Source organism: Tyto alba, unplaced genomic scaffold (assembly GCF_018691265.1).
Source record: "Tyto alba isolate M040663 unplaced genomic scaffold, T.alba_DEE_v4.0 Super-Scaffold_19, whole genome shotgun sequence".
Classification (NCBI taxonomy): domain Eukaryota; kingdom Metazoa; phylum Chordata; class Aves; order Strigiformes; family Tytonidae; genus Tyto; species Tyto alba.
In genome coordinates, this window is record NW_024881281.1 from 5,106,417 (window position 1) to 5,128,925 (window position 22,509).

The 22,509-nt window shown below is 39.1% G+C and overlaps 1 protein-coding gene across 4 annotated transcripts in view; it reads right to left on the minus strand.

Annotated features, from left to right (window-relative positions):
* The window catches only part of SPECC1 (sperm antigen with calponin homology and coiled-coil domains 1), a 98,496-nt gene that overhangs the window by 46,258 nt on the left and 29,729 nt on the right, over positions 1-22,509 (minus strand). The window contains exon 1 of one of the 4 annotated variants that reach the window (XM_033004734.2): positions 16,727-17,043. The exons of the other annotated variants lie outside the window; for them this stretch is intronic. Coding sequence (XP_032860625.2) covers positions 16,727-16,766 — 40 coding nt within the window. The 5' untranslated portion in view covers positions 16,767-17,043. Of the gene's footprint in view, positions 1-16,726; positions 17,044-22,509 lie in introns of those variants that run through there. 4 annotated transcript variants of the gene reach the window in all.

Below are 22,509 nucleotides of genomic sequence, written 5' to 3' on the forward strand. Positions count from 1 at the left end.
CCCCACACTGGTTATGGTCTGTGGGAGACTCCAGACATGTGCCTGCCAAGCTGCAGAACCGAATCTAGGGCTGATTTATGCTGTTGCTTAAAGTGGTTGGAATCATGCAGAACTTAACTTCCTAAAAAGTGCTGCTTGTTTTAAGCAGAGAAGAGAAAAACAATCAGCCCCACACCTCAAAGGAGACACACTTGGGAAAAAATCCAAACCATTAAATAACTTTCTGTTTGGTCAAAATGGTGCTAGGCACCTGGTTACTGTTTTCACTGTTCATCCACGCTGCCCAACCTGTTAGCATAACTATTCTCTTGCCAAGTTTGAGCACAACCTCTCTCCCACTGTCCCACATACCCAAGCTCAGGCTACCTCTGACCAACAGTATATTTTTCATTCCCTTTGCACCATACCTAACCTCCCATTTTCCCAGTCCCACACCCACTCTGCTAATGAGCCCAGTTTATGTTCCCCCACTGCAGAGGAACTGGGAATTACTGCTGAATTACTCCCCTGAGAGTTACTGTCTGCAGACCTGTTTTGCTCAGATTGAGGTCACTTCATCATTATGTTCATCACCTTGGCATCCACTAAAAACTCCATTTTCAATATCAGCCATACTACTCAGGTACGAGGGATTAAACCTTAACATGTCTATAGAGCTCATAATTTTCAAAGTGCTTTAAAATTAACAGCTATTTAACCCAAATCCTCTGAAACACGTAACTGTTAACGCTAGGTTACAAGACAAGGAAGCAGAGAGAAATGAAATGTATCACCCAAGGTCACAGTAAATCAGTAAGGATCAAGACCCTGGAGCTCCTGGCTGGCAGCCTGCTGTGCAGCTTTATTGTTTGCACCACTTTCTGCCAGGGAATACTCCCTTCCCTGTTTCTGACACCAGTGGAAAGTCAAAGTGGGACTTTAATGAGATACAAGTTGACCCCTCATGCTGATCTGTAGCCATTTTAATCCCATTTTCAGCACAGCTACAATGTTTTTCACAGAAGGAAGGAACAGGATTACTCTTCAGTTTTTCCACATAATGATCTATATTTGATCTAAACTTTCACCACCTGCCACATCAATTCCCACAGGGGCATCCACAACCAGAAGAAAATTGACTATGGAATAGAGAAGACCATTTCCCAAACCCCCAGGGTGGAACACACAGGACTGCTGTTCAGAAGTAAAGTCCATGCAGTACAGCTAATGTAATTACAATTAAAGCAGGGTAAGGGAGAGTAGGTGTCAAACATTTTACCAAAGTCACTGGAGGGGACATGCATGACTTTTTGGAAAGAAATTTCAGTAAACTGATCTGCCTTCACACTCCAAGTGCTCTGAGATAGCACGTATCACTGCCTTCTCAGTAAAGCACTAGCGTTGAAGTTACATTTATTTCACTTGACTCTTAAGTATAGTTAACAGTTCAAATACCTGCATCTCCATTCCCAGAGCAGAGGTAGAATCGCAGTTGGAAAGTGACCTCATTTGACCACAGAAGCACCTCTGGAAATGTTCTAATTTCTACCTTGAATCTATTTTTTAGAACTTGAGTCAATACAAGATTATTTGCCTCTGGCCTTTGTGTCATTTGTGTCCTACAACCTGCCCTTTTCTTAATCCGTCCCTCCATCAACATATTAATAACCCAAAGGTTAATGCCATGGGCTTCTGCAGTTCCAGGGACTGAATTAACATGGAATGTTCCGTTTTATAATTTCTTCCTAAATTCTAATCCTATCAACTCTTAAACTAAGAACAATAAAAACACATTTTCATCAACGTACTTAAAACAAACATGTTAGCAATTCATTCTTCCGTAGTTTAAGTAGGTATTAAGTCTCCCGCATATTGAGTTCCTCTATGTAATTTAATCATGCTGATCACTGATTCATTTCAGAAAGCATTTCACTCATGTAAGACTAAAGCATGAAGACAGATGCATCTTTGGTGTGATGTTTTTAAACAATGGATACCTTATTTGAATTGCAGGGGCAGGATAACAAGAAATAAAAGAAAGCTATTCATAGCACTCTGAAATGTTAAAGTCATACATTTCAAAAAGGCAAATTGTTGCCTGCAGACAAGTTTGTACTCTCATGATTATCTGCTGCTCTAGGAAGACTGTTACGTCTCATTTCAGCTCCTACCTCTGCAACACACCTGCTATCTCACTGTCTTGTGTCTCTTTGCCATCCCTCCCACCTCAAAAAGGGATAGTGAAACAAGATAGCAACATGATATTATGAGCTAACTCATAGCCTCTCTACCAATAGAAGACTGGGATTCTTCCACTGTTTTAGAAGTCTGTTCCCATGTGCTACGATATTTTAATAAATTTTGCCATCTGAACAGAACTCCCAAGCCTCAGATAGAAGTGATTCCTGCAATACATTGAGGGAAGGTTAGTATATATCAAGTGGGCTGCAAGCATTTAGCAGAATGGCTGAGTAAAGATAATACTATTAACAGCTGCTGCTTGTACAGCAAATAGGGCTATTAAAACTCCTCATAGTATTTTACTGTGCTCTATCACATGTGGTTTAGCTGGAATCAGTCCTTCTTATCAGTTTTGTTTTTCAGCTTATCCTCTGGCTGTGACTTTGGTAGATCCTGGATTTAGCATGGCTGCATTTACTCAGGCTTTGCCAAGAGCTTGCTGAGGATCCACAGCAGCATTGGTAACATACAGCAACAGATAGGTAATGCAGGCGTGTACTCATGTGATCACTCCTGCTGTGTAAGGTCCTCTTGCTACTTTTAGCCAACTTTGAGTTTCTTATACAAAACAAACCTGGGTCACAGGTGTGCCTTAATCCCACCTGGTTTATGACACCTAGTATAGGAAGCCAAAATACAGATGTCTAGTGCCATTTCAGATGCCCTTTAGGTATATTTAAAATACCTTTAGAGCTGAAAGGCTTGACAGTACCTGTGGGAGACCTGTCCTGTGCTTGAGAGGCAGACAGAGGGCAACTGAGAAGTCTGAAGGCATTTAGAATGCCCCTCGACATTAAACTGAACAGTCAGGCTTTCACAACAGATTTACAAACTGGTGTTACAAGGCAGGTAATAGCAGCTTTTATGTGCCATTTTCAAAATTACTCCAGTAACCAAGTACCACTTAAGATGATTTCTAGCCACACAATGAACAATTTAACACAATGCATTAATATGTGTTTTCATTACATCGTTGATCTGAATTTAGTCACAGACAAAGCAGAAAAGATGGTATTAGCTTGGAGACACTGCATTCTCTGTTGGCTCCCTACAATAAAGAAGTAAATGTTGCAGAGAGCCTAGCCATATTTTCTGTCGTCTTTTGTCAACTCTGAGTAAAGTTTTCAAGAATCTAATTAACTTGGTGCTTAAAATTTGTTTTCCAAAAGTGGCTAAGCCACTATGAGCTCAAAGCTTAACTGAAAGCCCAGGGGACTTGGCAGATTGCTTTCACCCTGCGCCAGCATTGATCCTGAGATTGATACAGACACTGATTATGAGTGAACTAGGAATGTCCTTTGGGAAATGATGACTATACAGCACAGTGTACATTTGACTCTTTAAAAGTACTTTTTCATTAAAAGATTTCAGAGTTTTGCACACATATTTACTTCATCAAAATGCACTATTTTTCCCTGTCCTTTTTTTCCTTTAAGTAAATGAAACAGTTAAAAACCAACTTCCCTGCTACCCAGATATCTTCTGATATCCTAATTAACAGGAAGCACACTGACACATTTCATGGTGGCATGAGAAAAATCAAACAACTGCTGAAAAGTAGAGCAGCAACCCTTACCCGAGCTGCTGTGCTCTTTCACACAGATATCTACACAGAGGCAAAAATCCCTATACGTGTTCTGCCACATTGTTTAACGCTCCTATCCTTAAACCTCCAGGCATGCTAACAGTAAGACAACTTGATAGCAAATACTGAACGGATGCACATAACTAAATGAACTAATGAAGAAGATCCAAATCAGTTCTAAATCCTTCTTGGGGGTTAGAATGAGAGTGGGACCGGATTGCAGAAGGCCAGATTTTCAAAGAGAGATACGTGCCAAGAGACACAGATCAGCACCTATTGCTATTTTTAAAACTGCTTAAGCTGTTTAGAACTTTGTATTTGAGACTGAAATGTCTAAAAATTCTATTCCACCATGAACTTAGGTAAAAGCATAAAGAATGACACACTTCTACTGTGAGGAACTACTATGGCTTCATCTGCTTGATATACAAAGGGAAGGAGCTGAAGGGGTTAGCTGTCAGCTTTTTCAGTGACCAGTGTTGGATACTCCTTTGGATAATCCTCAATAACTCAAAAGAGCATACCATTTTCCATGTCTTTTAGGGTGATACTGCAGAAAGACAATGCTCTCTGCAACCTGGTCATTATGCAACAGCAAACAAAGCAAACCTAGGCTTCAGGAGTCATGGCTCTCCTGAATCAGACTGTTTGCAGAGTATTAGTCATAGAGCCAACACCTTTACAGGTCAGCAGCTCTTTGGGAAGGTTCATTTGGACTCCACCTAGCTTTAAAAAAGACAAGGGGGTGGCTGTAGAAAAACAAAGGTGGTTTTGATAATCTAACACTAATCTAACAGTAATTATATGGAAGCATCTGCTCAAATAAGACCTTCTAATCACTTAGTAAACACCGAGACTAAAAAGTAATTATAACATGAACTCATTTTTCTGCAGAATTTTAATGGCCTGCTGGACTGTCTGGACTACCTGGCTACATACCCTGTGGAACAGGTACAGGAGGAAAAGGCTAAAAGACTTAATGTAAAAATTTTGATCTATGTAATCATTGTGAACAGTGTATGGAAGCAACTCAGGTACTGATATCTGACACAGGGGGAAAGAGTAAGACACCGAAGAAGGAGAAATTAAAATTATATTAAAGTATGAGGGAACAACAGATACCTGTATTTGAAAAGTTATACTACTAGAGATTCCAAGGGAAAAGCAGCAGTAAGCATCTTGATCTGAGCAATCACTAATTTAAAACTATGGAGACCACTGACATTACAGCTGAAGACTTCGTAAAGGTTGGCTTATTTTTTGTTTTAATTAGAAGATATGAGTCTAGAGATCTGGGGTGCAAGAAGTACATGAGAAAAGCCACTATTTTGGTAATTCAAAGACTAAGTCATGACAAAACTACTTGTCATCAATTTTAATCTGCAGATGAACTACTGTTAGAACATTCTTTCAAAGGGTGGCCACTAGAAGAGACTCTCCCCTGGTAGGAATGTAACCCAATAGGAGAGACAACCTTATATTTGAAGTATCACAATTTAGTTCCAATGTTAGCATCTAAACGAAGGAAAAACGTACAGACGGACTGTCCAGTGCTTCTAGAATCCACAGAAGACCCTATTTACACTGTCCCCTTCAGTAAGTTATACAGTAGTTTTAGAAAAGAAGGTACACCCAGGGAATCTGCTGCACAACTAATGAATTTTTTTAAAATCACAAATATTTTCTTTTCAGCTGGTGGGATTCACCCTGGCCATTCTGTCATCTTGTTCCTTCTTACATAGAAAGTCACATTTAACTCTTCCAAAAAAGTTTTAAAATGCAGACAGAAAAAGATCAGCTCTTCTCAGCATCTGGTGATTCCAAGCTCTTAGCACAGCCACAACAACAACTGAAGCTCAAGTTCACATTGTGACAGCTCAACGCTATTACAGTGCAAACAAGGTCGCATTCAGAAGAGAAGGTAAACGAGACGAGATCTGATCAAAATCCTGTTCACAAAGTCTCATTGTGAATTTCAGCTGACTTTTCCCTCTTTATGGGCCTATTCACTTACAATTCCTCTCTGAATACAGCAGGAGTAGTTAAAAATCTCTACCTTGAGACATAAGCCAATGTCCATACAAAAGAGCTCCTCTGAACATTTTTTACACTATTTACTTGGCTTTTCTGAAGGTTTGTTAAGTGTCAAATGAAAACTCAAGCTTGGATATGCCCGTCTTGAACATAATGCAGTTTTGTTCCCAGAACAAAAACAGTGTAGGTTGCACTGTAAAAGGGAATTTTTGCTCAGAAGTCCAAGGACCAAAGATAGATCTGTGAAGTACACTGGCAAAGCTAAGAGGCAGCAAGAAATTTTCTGTGCATATGTATCCTTAGCTAGCATGCCCAGTCCTTGCTTTCACAAATAGAAATTTCTTTTTCAAATCTGCTCAAGAGTGAAGAAGGATCCAAGGGGCTTCAATGTGCTATAAACCTCTGGCACCTGGAGAATCATGAGGACACCACTGTTCACCTCTGAAATGAGGAATACAAAACCCCATGGAATAACCAAACAATGTACATCACATCTGCCAACGCCGGTGCAGATTACAAGTGTAATTGCAATCTACCACTGCGCTGCTTTGGATTTCTAGAGTGCCCAGCAACCCGGCATAACAAACATTGAGACATCCGAAGCAAATGGTCTAGCAAATGCTCAGAGAAACTCTATATCATACAGTTACTGGAATGTCCCCCCGGTAAACTCAAGTCTCCTTTTTTGGGAGCTGTTAATACCAGCAGGCCTGCCAACAACCTTAGTCACCTGCTAACTATACCCCTTGTCTGCCCCCCAAAAAGAATGACTAAAACTTTCTATATGTAGCATTATCCCCAAATTAATCTGGTGGAAATTACAGAAATCCAGAATTTTCCTTTTTAAAAATCAAGTCACCTCTACTTGCTGCTTCTTTGTATCCCGTTTTATAATTTCTACAACCACCATAGCTCGTTATTTAAAAAAAATAATAATCATTTTTATATTCTTTAAGAGGATCTTGACTCTATATATTTGTGACATTAGCACACCAAAATTATATGGATTTCTGCGTACTGTGACACTTCCTGATTTTGTTTGTTCTGGAACATTTCCTGCCTATGCACCTGTCAAAATGAGATGACATCAGGTATAATCATCTCATATACCCACAGCAAAATTAATTTTAAGCCAAGCTCTATTCTGAGGTGGTTTTTGGTTTTGTTTTGGTTTTTTTGTTTGTTTGTTTTTATTTGTTTGTTGTTTTGTTTGTTTCTTTTCTTTTTTAAAGACAACAACTGTTAAAAAAAAAAACAACCTGTGAAAATTACCCATAAATGTGAATCTTTTGGTGGACAGATACAAACCCTCTGGTGTTTCACTGAAATAAGGGATTTTTAGTTTGATCTAGTTGGTAAATTTGGGGTTTCCTTTGTCTACCTACTAGTCTTGAGGCTTTTGCTGTCCAGAAGATGATTAGCAAGTGCTCTGCGGGACATCCTTGAAATTTGCTAACACTTTCCCCAGGAAGGTGCTGTTCAGAAAAAGCAGTGGATTTGTTCTGAGTTCAAGGCAGAAAACTGATTTGTCAACTCATAGTGCTGTACTAAGATTATTCTTGAGATAAATGACCACTAGCTAGAGTAAGAATCCTAGGATTCCCCTTGATTTTAGCTTGCAGACAAGTAGATAATTCTATTCAACTCAGAAAATGGCTTCCCAGCTAATCCAGCCCAGAAGTTCATCACTCAGCCATTATTGGGTTAAGAGTGGTGACAAGACAGCTGTACTCCACTTCTGGGAAATACAATTATACTAGATAGAATACCAGTGTTGAATGTTTTGAGAAATACAGGAAATTAAAAAGCAAACAAACAGAAAACCAACCCTAAATTTAATCATATACATTCAGTTATTAATGGTCATCATAGAGTAGCAAGTAGATGGATTCCTCCATATACAGTGCATCTACAATGGCTGTCACAACTGAATGTTAACATCTCATCTGTGACTGGAGGTTAATGAATAAGAGTTACCTAAAACCTCCTGATCCAAAATCCAATAGGAAAGAGAAATGAGAACCACCTTGCTCCTTCCAGACATGTCCCATGCTGTGGATCACTCCTCTAAGATACCAAAATCTGCCTGACATCACCTCTGTAAGCAAAAAATGGTAACCAAAAAGCAATTTTATGGGGGGGAAATGCTTTATATCAACATATTTACAATGAAAAGGCTTATTCAACCTGTTTATTTAACTGTTCATGAGGCCATGCTGTGAGTTGAATCATGGAACTGATTTGGCTAAAAAATACCTGCATGTTTTTTAACTCCACCTTTTGTTTTCTTTGTTAAAGGCAGATCCTGACCTAATTCACTGTCTTTCCTATAAACACTTCAGCTTGCACCACTGAGGAAGCAGAAAGCCACTACAGAGGAATGAAGCAGCAGCAACTGCCTTTACACAGCACTGCTGTTGAATGCTTTGTATTAGAAAACCACAACCTGAACCCTCCAGTTCAGGAATGCTGCCCCACGCTTGGCCAAAAGGCTAGGGCTGACAGAGCCAAAATAACTTATTTCCTCATGAGTTCTCAAACCCTGCTAATCCAGAAAGAGTGGGAAAAAAGAGATCAAAATGGAAACATGAAAGGAGGTTCCTCCTCTAAAACAGAGGGCAGAACTTAAAAAGCTTGAAGCCTATTTTTTTTCTTTTTTAAATTGTTTGCTTAATGCTTAATAACCAGTATGCATTGCATTGGTATTACAACTGCCTTTTGTTTACTAAAATTTGATGACCACATAATAAATACAGCTTTATTGTCGTGTCCAGTCTACTTCAGTGAGGGGGTGGGGGGGAGAGGACTGTAATTTAGTTTCCACAGCTCATCCAGAGCTTTAGGTCTGCCTGGTATAGCGATAAGGGAGCCAGCTAGCACTGTCCTGAATAGCTGATGCTAGAACCAGGCTGAAATCATTAAAACTATCAACACAGGATAAGACGCATCAAGAAAACAAGTGAGACAGAAGGGGAGAGGGGAAAAAAAAAAGATCTCATAACATAATGAGATGTTTATCTATAAAAAGTTGCCCACTTCAAAGCAGGAAGAGCTTCAACTCCTTGGTAAAAAAAAAAGAGCTTTTAATTAAAAGATCAGTCAAAGATTTTCCACAGTCAAGCAGTCTCAAAGAAACTATGTGTGGAGGAGGCCAAGAGTAATTTCTAACATGATTAGTTCATTCTTCAAACTCAACAAGGTTTTATGAAAGCATTTATCAAGATCTAGAAGATAAGGATTGTGGAAATATCCTCCCTCGGTCTCTCAAAGAGCACTGTCTCTTCCCTTCTGACGCCTCCATCCTCATCAGCTTTTGCTCAGGAAAAGCCTGAAGAAATATTATCAGTGCTTTGTGCCTCCCACCTTGGGGCAAGATAGATTGTAAGCCTATGACCAAAGGTCAACGGGACACTCAGCTTCATGTTAAGCAAGTTTAGTATCACACACTTTAGGAGGCCTGGAAACAACATTAAATATTTCTGTACATTGCTTTAGCCAGCTGAAAACAGGTTGTCTTCTGCACACAACCTTCTATTATACAAAGGTTTAAAAACCTCTGAAGATTTAAACAAATTGCACCACTTCTCTGGAGCACTCTTTCCATTCAAGGAATGATATTTGCAGATGGGGATGTATATGACACCACTGCCTTATCCCTTTCCAGCATTATGATGGACGTTACTTGCTCTTGGGAACAGGACTTAGACCCACTTCTGTTTGGTCATATAATTCAATGCTTTTCTTTTTGCTTTCTGAGGTAACAGGATTGGCTATTGCACTCCTGGCGATATGGTGCTGCGAGCTTTCTCCAAGCAGAGAATACCAGTGTAAATGCTGCATTGTCAAAGTACAGAAGAACTTTCCGGTGCGAAAAATACAATAGAACATTCTCCAGATGCAGGGAACAAATCACCTTTGCGTTTTACTTTGTTCATGTTAAAACAGCTTTCTATCCTTAGTACATGATGGGATTTCTCCAGTCAGCTGGACTGGTCAGAGACAGTTCAGACAGTGATCAGGAAGACAATATGCTCAGTTTCTACCTTTTTCTCTATGGCATTTCAAAAGCATTACCTTGGTCTGCTCACATTTGCTTTACATATTCCAATTGAAACAGATGTATATTAAGATGCTTTTGCTCAAACCTATCTAAAGGAAGCCGTTAAGGTAAAAGGCAAAATGACCTTTTACCTGTAAAAGGTAAACAGGTCAAAATGAAAAGGCTGTAAGAAAATCATGTGGTCTTATGGGTTTCTCTGCTGAATTCAAGAATCCTACTGCAATGTCCTGAGGCAGAAGATGTGTAGAAGAGCATTGTCCTCAAAGATTAAGTTTCCTCAGTAACCATTTTGTCTTTTTTTTTTTTTTTTTAAGTAGACTTTATATTTTCAGATATTATCCTAGTTTAGAAATGGAACAGATCATTGAAAGCAATCAAAAGATAACTAATTACCATTCATCAAATCATCCTGAGTATCAGTCACCAGTCCATGGCAAAGAAATGCAAAAGAAAGATTAAACTACAATTCAGTAGGGGAAGAAAGAAAAGTCAGCCAACCTAAGTACAGTATATCAAACTAGTAACTGCACCCTGTCCCTGGCGCTCCTTTCCATACATTAATAAATATGAATTCACTGAAGTAACTTGTAAAATCCTTACTTGCTTCAGTAGTGTCCTACTTCCACCGATGATTTTTAACAGTTAGTACCAAAGCACCCATCAGAACAAGAATATGAGAAGAACATAACTCTACTTAAAGGACATGGACATATTTACGTAGTCTTTATTTTTTTTCCTAAGCAACTGAACAAATTCCAATCAAGACACAAAAACTACACAGTCCTCTCATCTCTGTAACAAATGGGAGAACATATGTTCTTGTTTCAGCCAACACATCCCCTACGTGTATCTCAGAACTGGGCCCTGCAAACTCATGTTAGCCTTACATTTTCCCAAGGGTATATTTTTCAAGTCATGAAAATAAAATTTGCCTGTAAGAACTTTACATTTAAATTTTGCTGTTGATAAAAATAGAGAGCTTGTTAGTTGTATGCTACACAGAATGACTAAAAGGACAGAAAACTGCAGTTCTGGTATAATTCTGTAGCCTGAGCACTTGACCGATGAGCACAGATCATACAAGGACAGAGCACTCTGCCTCAGAACATGCAATCCATACCTACTGATGCTTATGGAAAAATATTACTGCTCCATAGAATGTAATAGATGGAAAAGAGAACTGTGAACACGTGTCTACTTTGGATTATGGGAAGAAAAAAGTTGTTGTATGGAAAATCTAGTAGTGTCTATTATCATCAGAGATCCTCAGTTTTATATAATCTTTAACCAACATGCTCAAAGTGACTGGGAAAGTATCAAAAAATAGTGGAAGTATCAAAGATATGTCAACCTGCTAGTGGCAGTCTGTGAGAAACACAGAAAAATCAAATTAAGTCCTCCAAGTAATACAGTGCCAATGAAATCAGAGAAGTACTTTGCTTCAGTTTCACAATTTCATGTCGTTCTGAAAACTACATTCCCTGTGGAAATCAGGAAATTTTCTGAAGAGTAAATTAGTAAAATAGAGGAGGAATTGAAAAAAGAAAAAAATTAAGAGAGATTACTTTGCTGAAATATTAATAGAAACTCCAAAACACATGACTGCTTCTAAACAAACTAGTGAATACGCCCAGGGCTCTGGCAGATTTCAGGAGGAAGACCTGGGTGCAGTACTTGCTCAAATTTCTTTGGTTAACTTTGAAACTTCAAGATCTTGAGGAGTCAAATATAACCCGAACAAAGGGAAGTAAGCTTTATTTTTTTCTTCTCCGAGACCAGCATAATTCCCTCCTCTCTTCACCCTTTTCCCTTATTCAAATCATTTAATATTGTGTCAGAACCAGCACACAATCACAACCATCCACAGGCTCTTTCCTTATCACTCTGTCACTGTCGAGTTAACCGCAGCACATGAACTAAACTAATAAAACAATCTTCAAGAAAATTAGCTTTTACATTTGCTGTCATACTAGATCTACTACTCATAGATCTTAAAACACCACTGGCACTGGGGCAAAAGCATGGCATGCAGAGCTCTAACTATAGGACAAGCTCTTGCTGACCAGCTCATTCAGTAAGATTCCTAGCAGGAGCTCCTTGCCTTCATCCAAGAATGGCTTTCATTTTCATCAGCAAAACAACTAACACAAAACAAAATGCATAAACCACATCCTGCTGTCTGCCATGCCCTAAAAGTTCTTCTTGTAAAAGCTTTGGTCCTGGACACAGAAAAAGTACTCCCACTCAGCGCACCCTCCCAGCCAATGCTGAAAACTGTTGTAGAGGCCCTTGCCTTAGTGTAGGAGAATTTACTGATCTCTTCCATTAATTTAGCATTCATTGGCCCCTCCTCTTGGAATCAGGGGACCTCATATTATCACTTCACTCTGCCTCAAACAGATAATTTCACAGGCAGCAAGCTAGTCATACTCATGACTAAATTCCTCTAAGAGGCCAGTCCAAACTGTGACATAGTCTCTTGGCTTTACTCATTTCACTGGCCTGCAGAGCAGAAAAGACTACTGCCATTTGACATCTGTTTGTCGGTATTTCTGAAATGATTTAATAATGTCAGTCCAGTCAAGTCACATCACAAGACTAATCAACAGAGCTGGCCCTAACTGGCCTTGGAAGAAAAGCTTAAGTCAAGTAAAAATTACTCTCCAGGGGAAAATAAACTTCTTCCATACCAGTTTAATCAGCAGTGTGTTACTACTCTGAAGAATGAGAGCATTTGTAAATCCCCCATGCAAGAATGACTCGTGGGAGGAAGAGGTGACTAAGGAATTAAACTATCCACTGGAGAGCAAATTGTGGTTTGCTGGCTCCACTGGGAACAAAAGGTCTACGGCTCGCTGCCCAAGCTCGAAGAGGACATGACTTGCTGTCGGTATTTCCATGAAAGCTGTTATGTGATTCATTAGCTTTGCTGGCCCCTCTCTCCTCCCTCCCTTCCCCCCACACCATCATTAAACTCATCTGTTCTCTTGAGCTCTTGCTTGGCAGAAATGGTGTGCTGACATATAACAGAGTTAAAATGAACGGCTCCCATGTTTTGAAGAAAGGAGAAAGGAGGAGAAGCAAATGAGAGAGAATAAAAAGAGTACCCAGAAAAGACCTGGTTACTCATCCCCCAAAAAACAGAAATCACAAGATATAAGATATTTCCACCATACCCTTTATCTTGAAAGTCTCCGAATCTTATACAAACTATATATCCTACACTGAAGAATCCCCTCCTCAAACATAAAACGAAGCTACCCCTAGGCCAGGACAAAACAGACATAAGAAAACAGATCAATACTGGTTTAGTGTATGCACTGATACTTGATACTCTCATCCAAGCCATGCAGCATGTTTTACAAATAAGCACAGTCCCAAAAAAAGTCTAACCCTTGGATAACCCCACCCATCACCTTGTTCCAACTAGCGATGTTAACATTTCCCATTCAACTGCTTCTTTCAAGAAAGTTTTTGTATGTATTGAGTCATTTTTTCCACCTCTTCCCAAAGATATTAATCATCACATCACCTGCAGATATTTAGAGGATAAACAAAACCCCACCATCACCGTGTCAACCAATGTCAAAGAATCTTAGCACTCCTGTTTGGAAATACAGGCTGCCTCACTGTTTCCAAAGCAAACTAATGTTTGAAAAGCTGCTTCTCTCAATAAATGCTAGTATACTGGATAAAACTGTATTCCTCCATATAACTCCCATGAAGTGTTCCCACTATTTCACAGGAGCTCTGGCCTGTGTTTGTATATACTAATGGTTCTGTTAGCTTGAGGCTGCCTGTCTCAGAAGCAGAAAACCAACTCTTCTGATGAACTGCAGCAATATGCACTATTGTTTTACACCTTATTCTATACTACTTTATAGGTGGTTTCACTCTAAAACCTTCACGTGCTTTATAAACAGGAATACTGAGAGCACTCAGGTATAGCAGTGAAAGCAACCACTTACCCACTTTGCAAGTAGGAAGGTTTTGGCAAACAAGTGATGTAGACTTGGGTCACACACCACAAATTCTTACAAATTATCGCAAAACTCGTCTAAAATAAATTTTCAATTAGAAGTCAGGAAGAGCCTGTAGAATCTAACATTATTACAACCAACCTCAACTGTTTAGATACTTTTACATTCTAGTAGCATGCAGATTAATTTAAAAAGAGATGATATTGAGCTGTTCGAGTGTCTTGTGAATCTTCTGTTCCAAACATACCCATGAGACGCCAGCAGTGGATTACTTTGCAAGAAAGACGCAATGTAGGATGTCTTCCCTTTCTCTGTCTTCACTTCTCCACAATCCCTTCCCTCAGCTAGCTACATTTCTTTCCGATTCCCCTATATTAACCTGTTAGCTTCAAATTGCTCAGCTTGGGGGCAGTGATTTCCTTCCTGTTCATTGACAGCACTGACCAGCCCACCCAGAACTTAGGGTTATCACAGCTGTATCTTTATATCCCAAATCTTAATTGTTAGCTGTAGAGTTACTTACATAAGGGTCACTTACATAAGCACTGTCAGACTCTGGAAGTGTTGCTTCTGGTACCTGTATTTTATTTAGTTTTGAAACTAAAATCTATCTTTGTCATAGAACTTCAGGCTTGTTAGCCAAAAGCTATGCATCTGCATGGCCTGTTATTCCTATTGACACTCAACAGGAAAACTTGCTGAAGTATATCATACTCGCGTAAGTATATGAAGATAAGTATTTTACTCTAGGTAATAACCTATATCTTAGTATCAGATTTTTAAAGACTTTGGTGTCCAGGTCAAGATTTGATTGTTTGAAGTTAAAGCTGGAACAAACTAGATCAATAAAGAGGCCCATTTCTGAGTTTTATTTTGGTTATTCCGAAAAGACCACAATTACTCAAGATGTAGGTATTCCTCAATGAGAGTTGAATTAAGTTCATCCAAGCAGAAAAAGCCCAACGTAGACACTTCCATGTACCACATTCTAAGTTGAAAAAACAAGTTTTTGCATCCTACTTGTCAAGAATCAACACAAACTGCTTTAAATGTCTTTATATTTATCCTCCGTCTTCCAAAGCCAGAGCTCTCACACACAAGGAATATGTTGTCAGAATTTATTTTGTCAGCAGAAATGTTCCTGAAATTTTTTCATCATTAAACAGAATTTTGAGCACATAGTTCATTAAAAAATGATCTCTGTTTTTCAGTCATATTCATAGCTGACAAACAGTGAGAACATTAAAACAAAACTTAGTACAGCCAACATTTAAAACCTGAGAATAGTTTTAAAACTGTTTAGGTACAACAGAAGCATAACTCTTTTCCCTTCAATAAAAAAATAAAATAAATCACATGACAAGACAAAACAAAGGATGAAAGATTTTCAAAACCCACAGGGGTCTGCATGTTCATTTATCATCTATGCTAATAGTAATAAACTGCTCAAATCCCACCATTGGCCCTGCGAAAATCACAGTCGATCTTCTCAAACTCTGATCAGAAGTTAGTTGTGTACCTGCCCATGCCTTTAGCCATCTCTCCCTTAGTTTATTAGCAGTGTTATCCCTCCTTCAGTGACAGTAAAGTGTTTAGTTCTAGCAAGAGTTGTATAGCTGGCAGAGGAATGATTCCAGGGCCTGGGGATGTAAGCAGCCATACTTTCCAGCCTAAAGTTTAACTTTCCCTTAGGGCAGCATTTCTTCTGGTGACTGGATACCGGCAGCTTTTGTGTTCTTCATTAGACTGCTGATTAACATACTGCTAGAGAGTTCTCCACACTACACCTAACTGCTGTTCCAGCACTCACTGTCAGATCTATTGTGAGAGATCCTAGAGTAGCAATGCAGCGTTGTCTGCCTCTTGCTTTTCTTCACAATACTAGAGGTCGGGTACACATGTATTTGCGTTTAAAACAATAGCTACGTATCTAATCTGTAGTTATAAAGAAACCCTGATCAAGCAGTAACAACTTTAATGAAATTTTGTGAATGAAATTCCCGTGGTAACAGTAAGAAACAAAGTACCAGAAAATACAACTAATTCCAGTTTTCTGTACAGTAGAGGGTTCTAAACTCAAACAGAAACTAAGAAATAAACAGCAGAAATCAGCAGGCCTACTGTTTTTTCCTCATTCAGTATTTGAGAAACAAGCAAAATAAATCAAAAGGCAACCAAAACAGTACTACGGCATCAGGAACAAATTACTAGCCTTCCTAGTATATAGTATAGACATTTGGCACAAGGGTAATTAGATATACCTGATACTAGCTCTTGTCTTTGTATAAAATCTGCTACTGATTAACATGCAAAGCACTACACTTCTGAAAGGACAATGGTGGGAAGACCTTCCACAAAGGCATCATTTTAAATTCTAAGGCCTGGAAAATTTCAGGCCTCAAACCCACGAACAATGGTGAAAGCTAACACAGCCAAGCTGCAGATCCTGACAAGTTGTATGTACATCCCTTGATAAGCTTTGTAACTTTTTACATGCATCATGCAGACTACGTAAAATAATATCTGTCGGGCAACAAGGTCCCTCCCTTATAGGCATTCTGTTACAACCAGCAAAGGATTTCTTTCAGAAAAGCTTCTCTAAGGACAGTGCTGTGATCTCAGGTACAGAGCAGTAACAAATAGCATTTACAAGGCACAAGGTAAATAGCAGTAATTTCTCTGGCAGGCTCGAAGCCATCAGCATTAGCTATGACAACAGGCTCTGCTTCCACTCAGTGGGACACCGTGGTCAAACCCCCTCCCGCCGAGAAGACGACCCCAGCCCCTGCAGTAACAGCCCCCAGAGCCGCAGGCACAGCCCCGGCATGTCGCACGGTCCGTACAGACCTTGGTCGTGCTCCTCCGCTCGCCCAGGCTGGTTGCCCATCTTCGGTCACTCCCCCGGCTCTTCCCCGAGCTCCTTTAGGACCCCGGCGCCCCGCTCATGCTCGGTGTCAGAGGCGGACCTGCCCCTATCTGCTTTTAACGTCTACGCTTCAGTCAACTTAAAAAGGGAAAAAGAAGTCAGCTCCTTCCTAGTTCCTGGCACCAGGAACAGAGCCTGCTGCTCATGCTGAAGCAGCTGTGGCTCTCCCTCCTAACTCATTACAATATTATGCACTGAAGGCCGGCCTGTGCAGTTAATTAGCTGCCTGACTGCTGGAATAAAAAGGAGGGGGAGAAAGAGGCAGAGAAAGAGCGAGCGAGCTCGCAGAGAAAGAGGGAGTGACTCAACGAGCAGGGTAAGCCACCCAGGGGCAGCAAACGCAAACTGCAGGCGCTTCAAAGAAAAGCTCTGATTTTAAAGCCCGGCTGAAGCCAGGAACCAAGCTCCACCACAGCAAGAGCTTAGCTTGGAAACTGGAGCAGAGCTTCAGTGCCCCAAAGCAGCCGTGGCTGCAGAGGGGTGAATGGCCAGAGAGCTGTTTCTAGGCCATACACTCGGAAATTCCGAAAGGAAATACTGAAGTGCAGCTGGGAGGGGAGGGCAGAAGGGTCCTCAGCAAAGACAAAAGCAGCTAAATGCCTCCAAAGCAAAGACAAATCTCATTTTGCTCCCAATTCCCAACACGTCATGCTTACCATGGAGCAAACGGACCCTGCCCATAGATCTAAGTATACTGTTGAGTAGAGATACACTTAAGGGCCATCCTTAATCAGATGCATAACTAAGCTGTCAAAAGAATTAGGGGACCACATTTCAGAAATGTTCAGCATCTTCTGAAAACTTAGATACCTAAAAGATACTGAAATGGAGACTGACCTCCGCTGAAAATCTGACCATGACTATAAGCATAAGCCTTTTATGAAAAGTCCTGTCTATAAGATTTGTTCCAATATCCTCTGGGGTAAACTTGAGCATCCCCAGATCTTCTTAGCCTCAACTGGCGCTGAGAATCGTCAACAAGTTCACACCTATATTACAGAAACAAGGTACAGGATACACTGAATACTATTAAAACCTAATTCTCTTTGTTGAAGTAAAGACATGGTGGTTTATTATTTCTAAAAAAACTATTATAGTGATTGACAAAATTCCCCTCATGCTAACCTTTTGCAAGCACTGAAAAAATCAACCACCATACCTGATAGCCACTACTACATCTAGAATCTGCAACCACAAATACAATCGTCATGATGATCTCTATCATCAACAGTTTTGACTGTGACTTGTACTGCAAGAGCAGCTGCATTAGGCAGGCCTACCCACAGAGACTGGCCAACAGATGATCTTTCAAAGAAAAAAAAAAAAAAAAAAAAAATCAAGATGCTCCTCACTAATGGAGTCATGATGTACATGGGAAACAAGAAAACTGAATGACTCCAGTGATCAGTTTCCATTACATGCATAATTAACAGAATCATCATCTTAACATCTTTGTTTCAAGAAGAGGGTTAAAAACAAATTCATACAACTCATATGTGTCCTAGGCTTAAAACAGATTAATCTGTGTTTTATTTTCCATCTAGCTAGTTGTGAATCCATCAATTCAAATTAAAAAATCTGGAGATCATTCAATACAATAGAAACAGAATTTTGCTAATATTTCAGTATAACAGGGTGAGTTAGTTGTCAGTCAAGTTTTTCATTGTTCTTGCTCTGACACTTTAGGGATGAAGCTAAAAGTTTGCATACAGCTGTCTATATTTGGAAAACAAAACTCCTGTCTACTTCTATCTTATGACATGCCAAGTATAAAACGATTTGTTTAATGAATAAGCCATATAAGTTCTATAAAAAAGGATCATTGATACTGCATTCTTTCTCTAAAAGTCATCTTATGATCTCTTAAGTCTTGTATTTTGTTAGGATGGGTACTCAGCTTACCCTTCTCAAAAGTACAGATACAAATGTCCTCTAACTGTTGTTGAAACCTATCTCCAAAACAAAGAGATTTTCTTCTATTGTAGTCTAAAGAGTGACTTCTGCTTTTCTTCAACAGGATTCACCAGAGGGATTTCATTAGTCAAGTTAATCTCTTGGGTTGATAAATCCTGACACTGAGCATTTATTATTTCAACACCTGCTTTCTATTTCTGTAACACAAAAGGGAATAGCGTAACAGGGTCCCTGTACAGTATGGGATGTAAGCCTGGAGTAATTATAAAATGTAATCACCAAGTCAGAGCAAACACAACTGAAATCTGAGCACTGCAGAAGAGTCATGACTGAATAACCAATCTGTTATTTTTGACAGTGTCACAAAACATCAGTCAGAACATTCTAACACTGTGATAGGGAGAACGATGTCAGGTGAAAGACTTCTAGCCCAAGTCCACAGTGAAAGGTAAGGTATGAATTTTAAGATATAGATATAGCCTGAGCAGAAGTCATGAATAAGATACTACTGTTTATGAAGCCTTCAGCTCAAAGTGAGGAAAAAGAAAAAGGAATAACAGCAAGCATGACTTCTGGCATAGTGACCAGGCAATAAATTATGGCAGACACATGGCTATATCTTTGGGCAAATATTTGTTATCTGAACATTTTACGTTATTTTCCCTTCCTCAGCAATAAAGGTATAAAAATTAATCATGCTCTACTTCTTCCATTAATGCCAAAGATTTTATGAGCACTAAGTACATATGTATCAGGGAAAAGAAATCTACAGAGATGTGTGTATCAGGCACAGTAGTAGACCCCAAAGGATTAGAAATATAACATCTACATTGAAACCCAGAGGAAAGAGCAAATGTATTTTTAACCATGCTAAAAACTAAATTTTTGTTGTGAGGGTAATCGGTGAGGTCATAGTTAAGTTCATGGCACAGAACTACAGCCTTCCAGGAACCCATCTGAGATGTAGCTGTCAATCCTTCCCTCTTTCTTTACAGTATTAAAATATAACGTAAGCCAAAAGCTGCTGAAAACAGCGGACAAAAAAATTATACAAGGAACACCAAGCCCTCTCCTGATATGCATACTTGTTAGATCAGGCCAGCCTTGCATTCCTTTCTTTTGCTCCCTCCCATTCTTTAAGTGCAAACACAATGGCACTCTGCCAAGGCATTCTGGCTGTCATACGTTTAGGCCTGGAGAATTTGTGTTAAGGATCATTTCTCTTCAAACCAGCTGATGGAAAGTTGATAATTAACCTAGGGCAGGTAGTTAACACAAGGTTGACTTTGCTGAACAACTTCACTAAAGAATCCTGAAAAGAAATGAAAACAAAAGAGATCACAGATTTGTACTATTCCTGGACCATCCAAGCATGTTCCCCTTTCTGTTGAGGTATCCCTAGCAAGGCCTTTGTGATCATCACAGTTTGCTTACAGCTGTAACAGATCTCCCCTATACACATTGGCTTGAGCCAATTAACTTTCAACAATTTAATGAGTCAAGTCATTATAGTCTTTAAGATTTAGCATTTCAGTATCCCTACCACACACTGAATCCTCTTAACTGGCTCAGGTCCCAGGGTAGTAAACATGTGCCAAAGTCATTCTCAGTGGAACATACAACAGAGAATGGGGTCTCTATTTCACAGATTTTTTTTTTTTTTTTTTTAAAAGTTGCATACAAAATCTTAGAACATATTAATACAGATTCAGTGCAGTAAATGTAAATTGTGCAGTAGATTAGGACAGCAACAAAACCGAAAAAGGTACATATTGCAGACAGCATTGTCAGCAGAAGTTAATTCTTGTTTAATAATGCAAGATGACTGCAGACAGCCTGTGAATGCTTTTCAGAAACTGTTATCCTTAACAGGATCAGGTATCAAAAATCCCAACAGACCGTCACTAAACGCATTGCTCTCACTCCATTCCCAGTTATGGAAGAAGGTTCATACAATACAGCCATCAACAGAACAAAAGAATAATTGTGTCAGTCAACCTTCATATGTCACCTTCAGAACAAAAAGAGAGCATCCATCGATAGATCTCCTTAGTTCAAGAAATCATGGGACTAAGATCTTGAGCCAACAGATATCAGAGTTTAACGATAAGACAGCTGCTATTTTTTCATTAAAGAACTACTGAGCAACTTGTGCCCTACTGGAATAAGCTCCTTTTCTGATTAAAATATCCTAGCAGAATAACGTATTTCTCAAAGGGAAAAAGAATCCTCAAGGATAGTCATGTGAAGCAATGCCTGTTGCAAGTTTTTCAAAGATGTCAAACTGTCTATGGGTTACAGAAAGAAAGTGCAGAGACTAGAAGAACATGAAAGTTTAACACGGCAACAAACATCATACATGAACTTTTTCAGCAAAGGCATCAGAATGAACATACTCGTGAGTATGCAGGCTATCACAAGAAAAAAAAAATCATGGTAAAAAGAAATAAGAGCAACTTGACAAGTAGCTGCAATACACTGAATCCAAAATGCCAAATCTGATGCACCTCAATTCTTGAGCCTTCACTTTAGAGGCTAGTGGGTGAAATCTAAAATACTGCTGAAACTTAGCCTGCTTACTCGATACCTGGGTAAATCACAGAGAGAGGAAGTATTCTGCTAAGTAAAGTCAGAGAGTTTAAGGCACAGATTCACATTTGCACCAATATGTTACAAATAACTCTGCAGATGTTTCTAAGTGTGTGTAGATGTCAATATGCATATCTAGCTACATGTAGAGCTATAGATGTAAATATAGACATATATTTCTGCATTGTTTTGCATGTTATATTCCTGCAGTACACATGGCCTGTTTGAATGACATCTTGACAAAGCAGTTTTTTGTTGTTTTTTTTTTGTTTTGTTTTGTTTTTTTGTTGTTGCTGTTTGGTTTTTTTTTGTTTGTTTGTTTTTGGGGTTTTTTTTTGTTTGTTTGTTTTTTTGTTTGTTTTTTTGAGTCTTTCCTTTTTATATCAGTTCTGGAACTAGAATCACTTTTTCTTGATAAGAAAGAATAATTATGCGAGACCTGTGTCTCGTACCTGCAAATGGTAGCAAAACACAACTAGCTTTCCAGATGAACTTTTAAAGCACATTTATTGTTCCTGGAAAACCCCAGATGAGATCAGTCATTTGGTTTCTAGTGAAGTCTTGTGGAACAGAACGTACCAATCTCATTAGTGTCTCTCACACTTGTCTCTATCTTTCACAAGAAAAATGAGACAGTAACAAGACTGAATGCAAAGTGCAGCAACCTTTCTACAAACCTATAGTCCTTTGATGTGACAGATCACAAAAACCAGGCCCTGTCAAAAACTGATGTATGGGAAAGTAAAAGGGCCCCAAGGTCAGAGAGCTGTCCTTCAAAAGAAATCACTTTCCTTTTTCCTGTTCTAATTGGGGTGCATTAGCATCTTATGAAGAACTAGGCCATCAACTAGATTTTTTTTAAGTTTTTTTTTTTTTAAGGAAAGCTTTTATTTAAAAAAAAAAAAAAAAACAAAACAAAACAACAACACAAACAAACCCCAAAACTTTTCTTGAATTTTCTGACCATGTCGATAAGACTTCTGGTCTGTATTAGCTTCATATTAACCTAAATGGTTACCCCACATCAGAAAGTGACAAAGCAGAGAAGTTAACATAAAGAAGATAATAAATATGGTAGAGTCCATGTATTACTCTCAGAGGAATCTTGAAATGACAATTCTATAAATGTGCAGGAAGCTCTGAAATCTGTAGTCTGCCACATTTTCAATTTTGATGGGAAACAAGAATACCTAATGAGCGA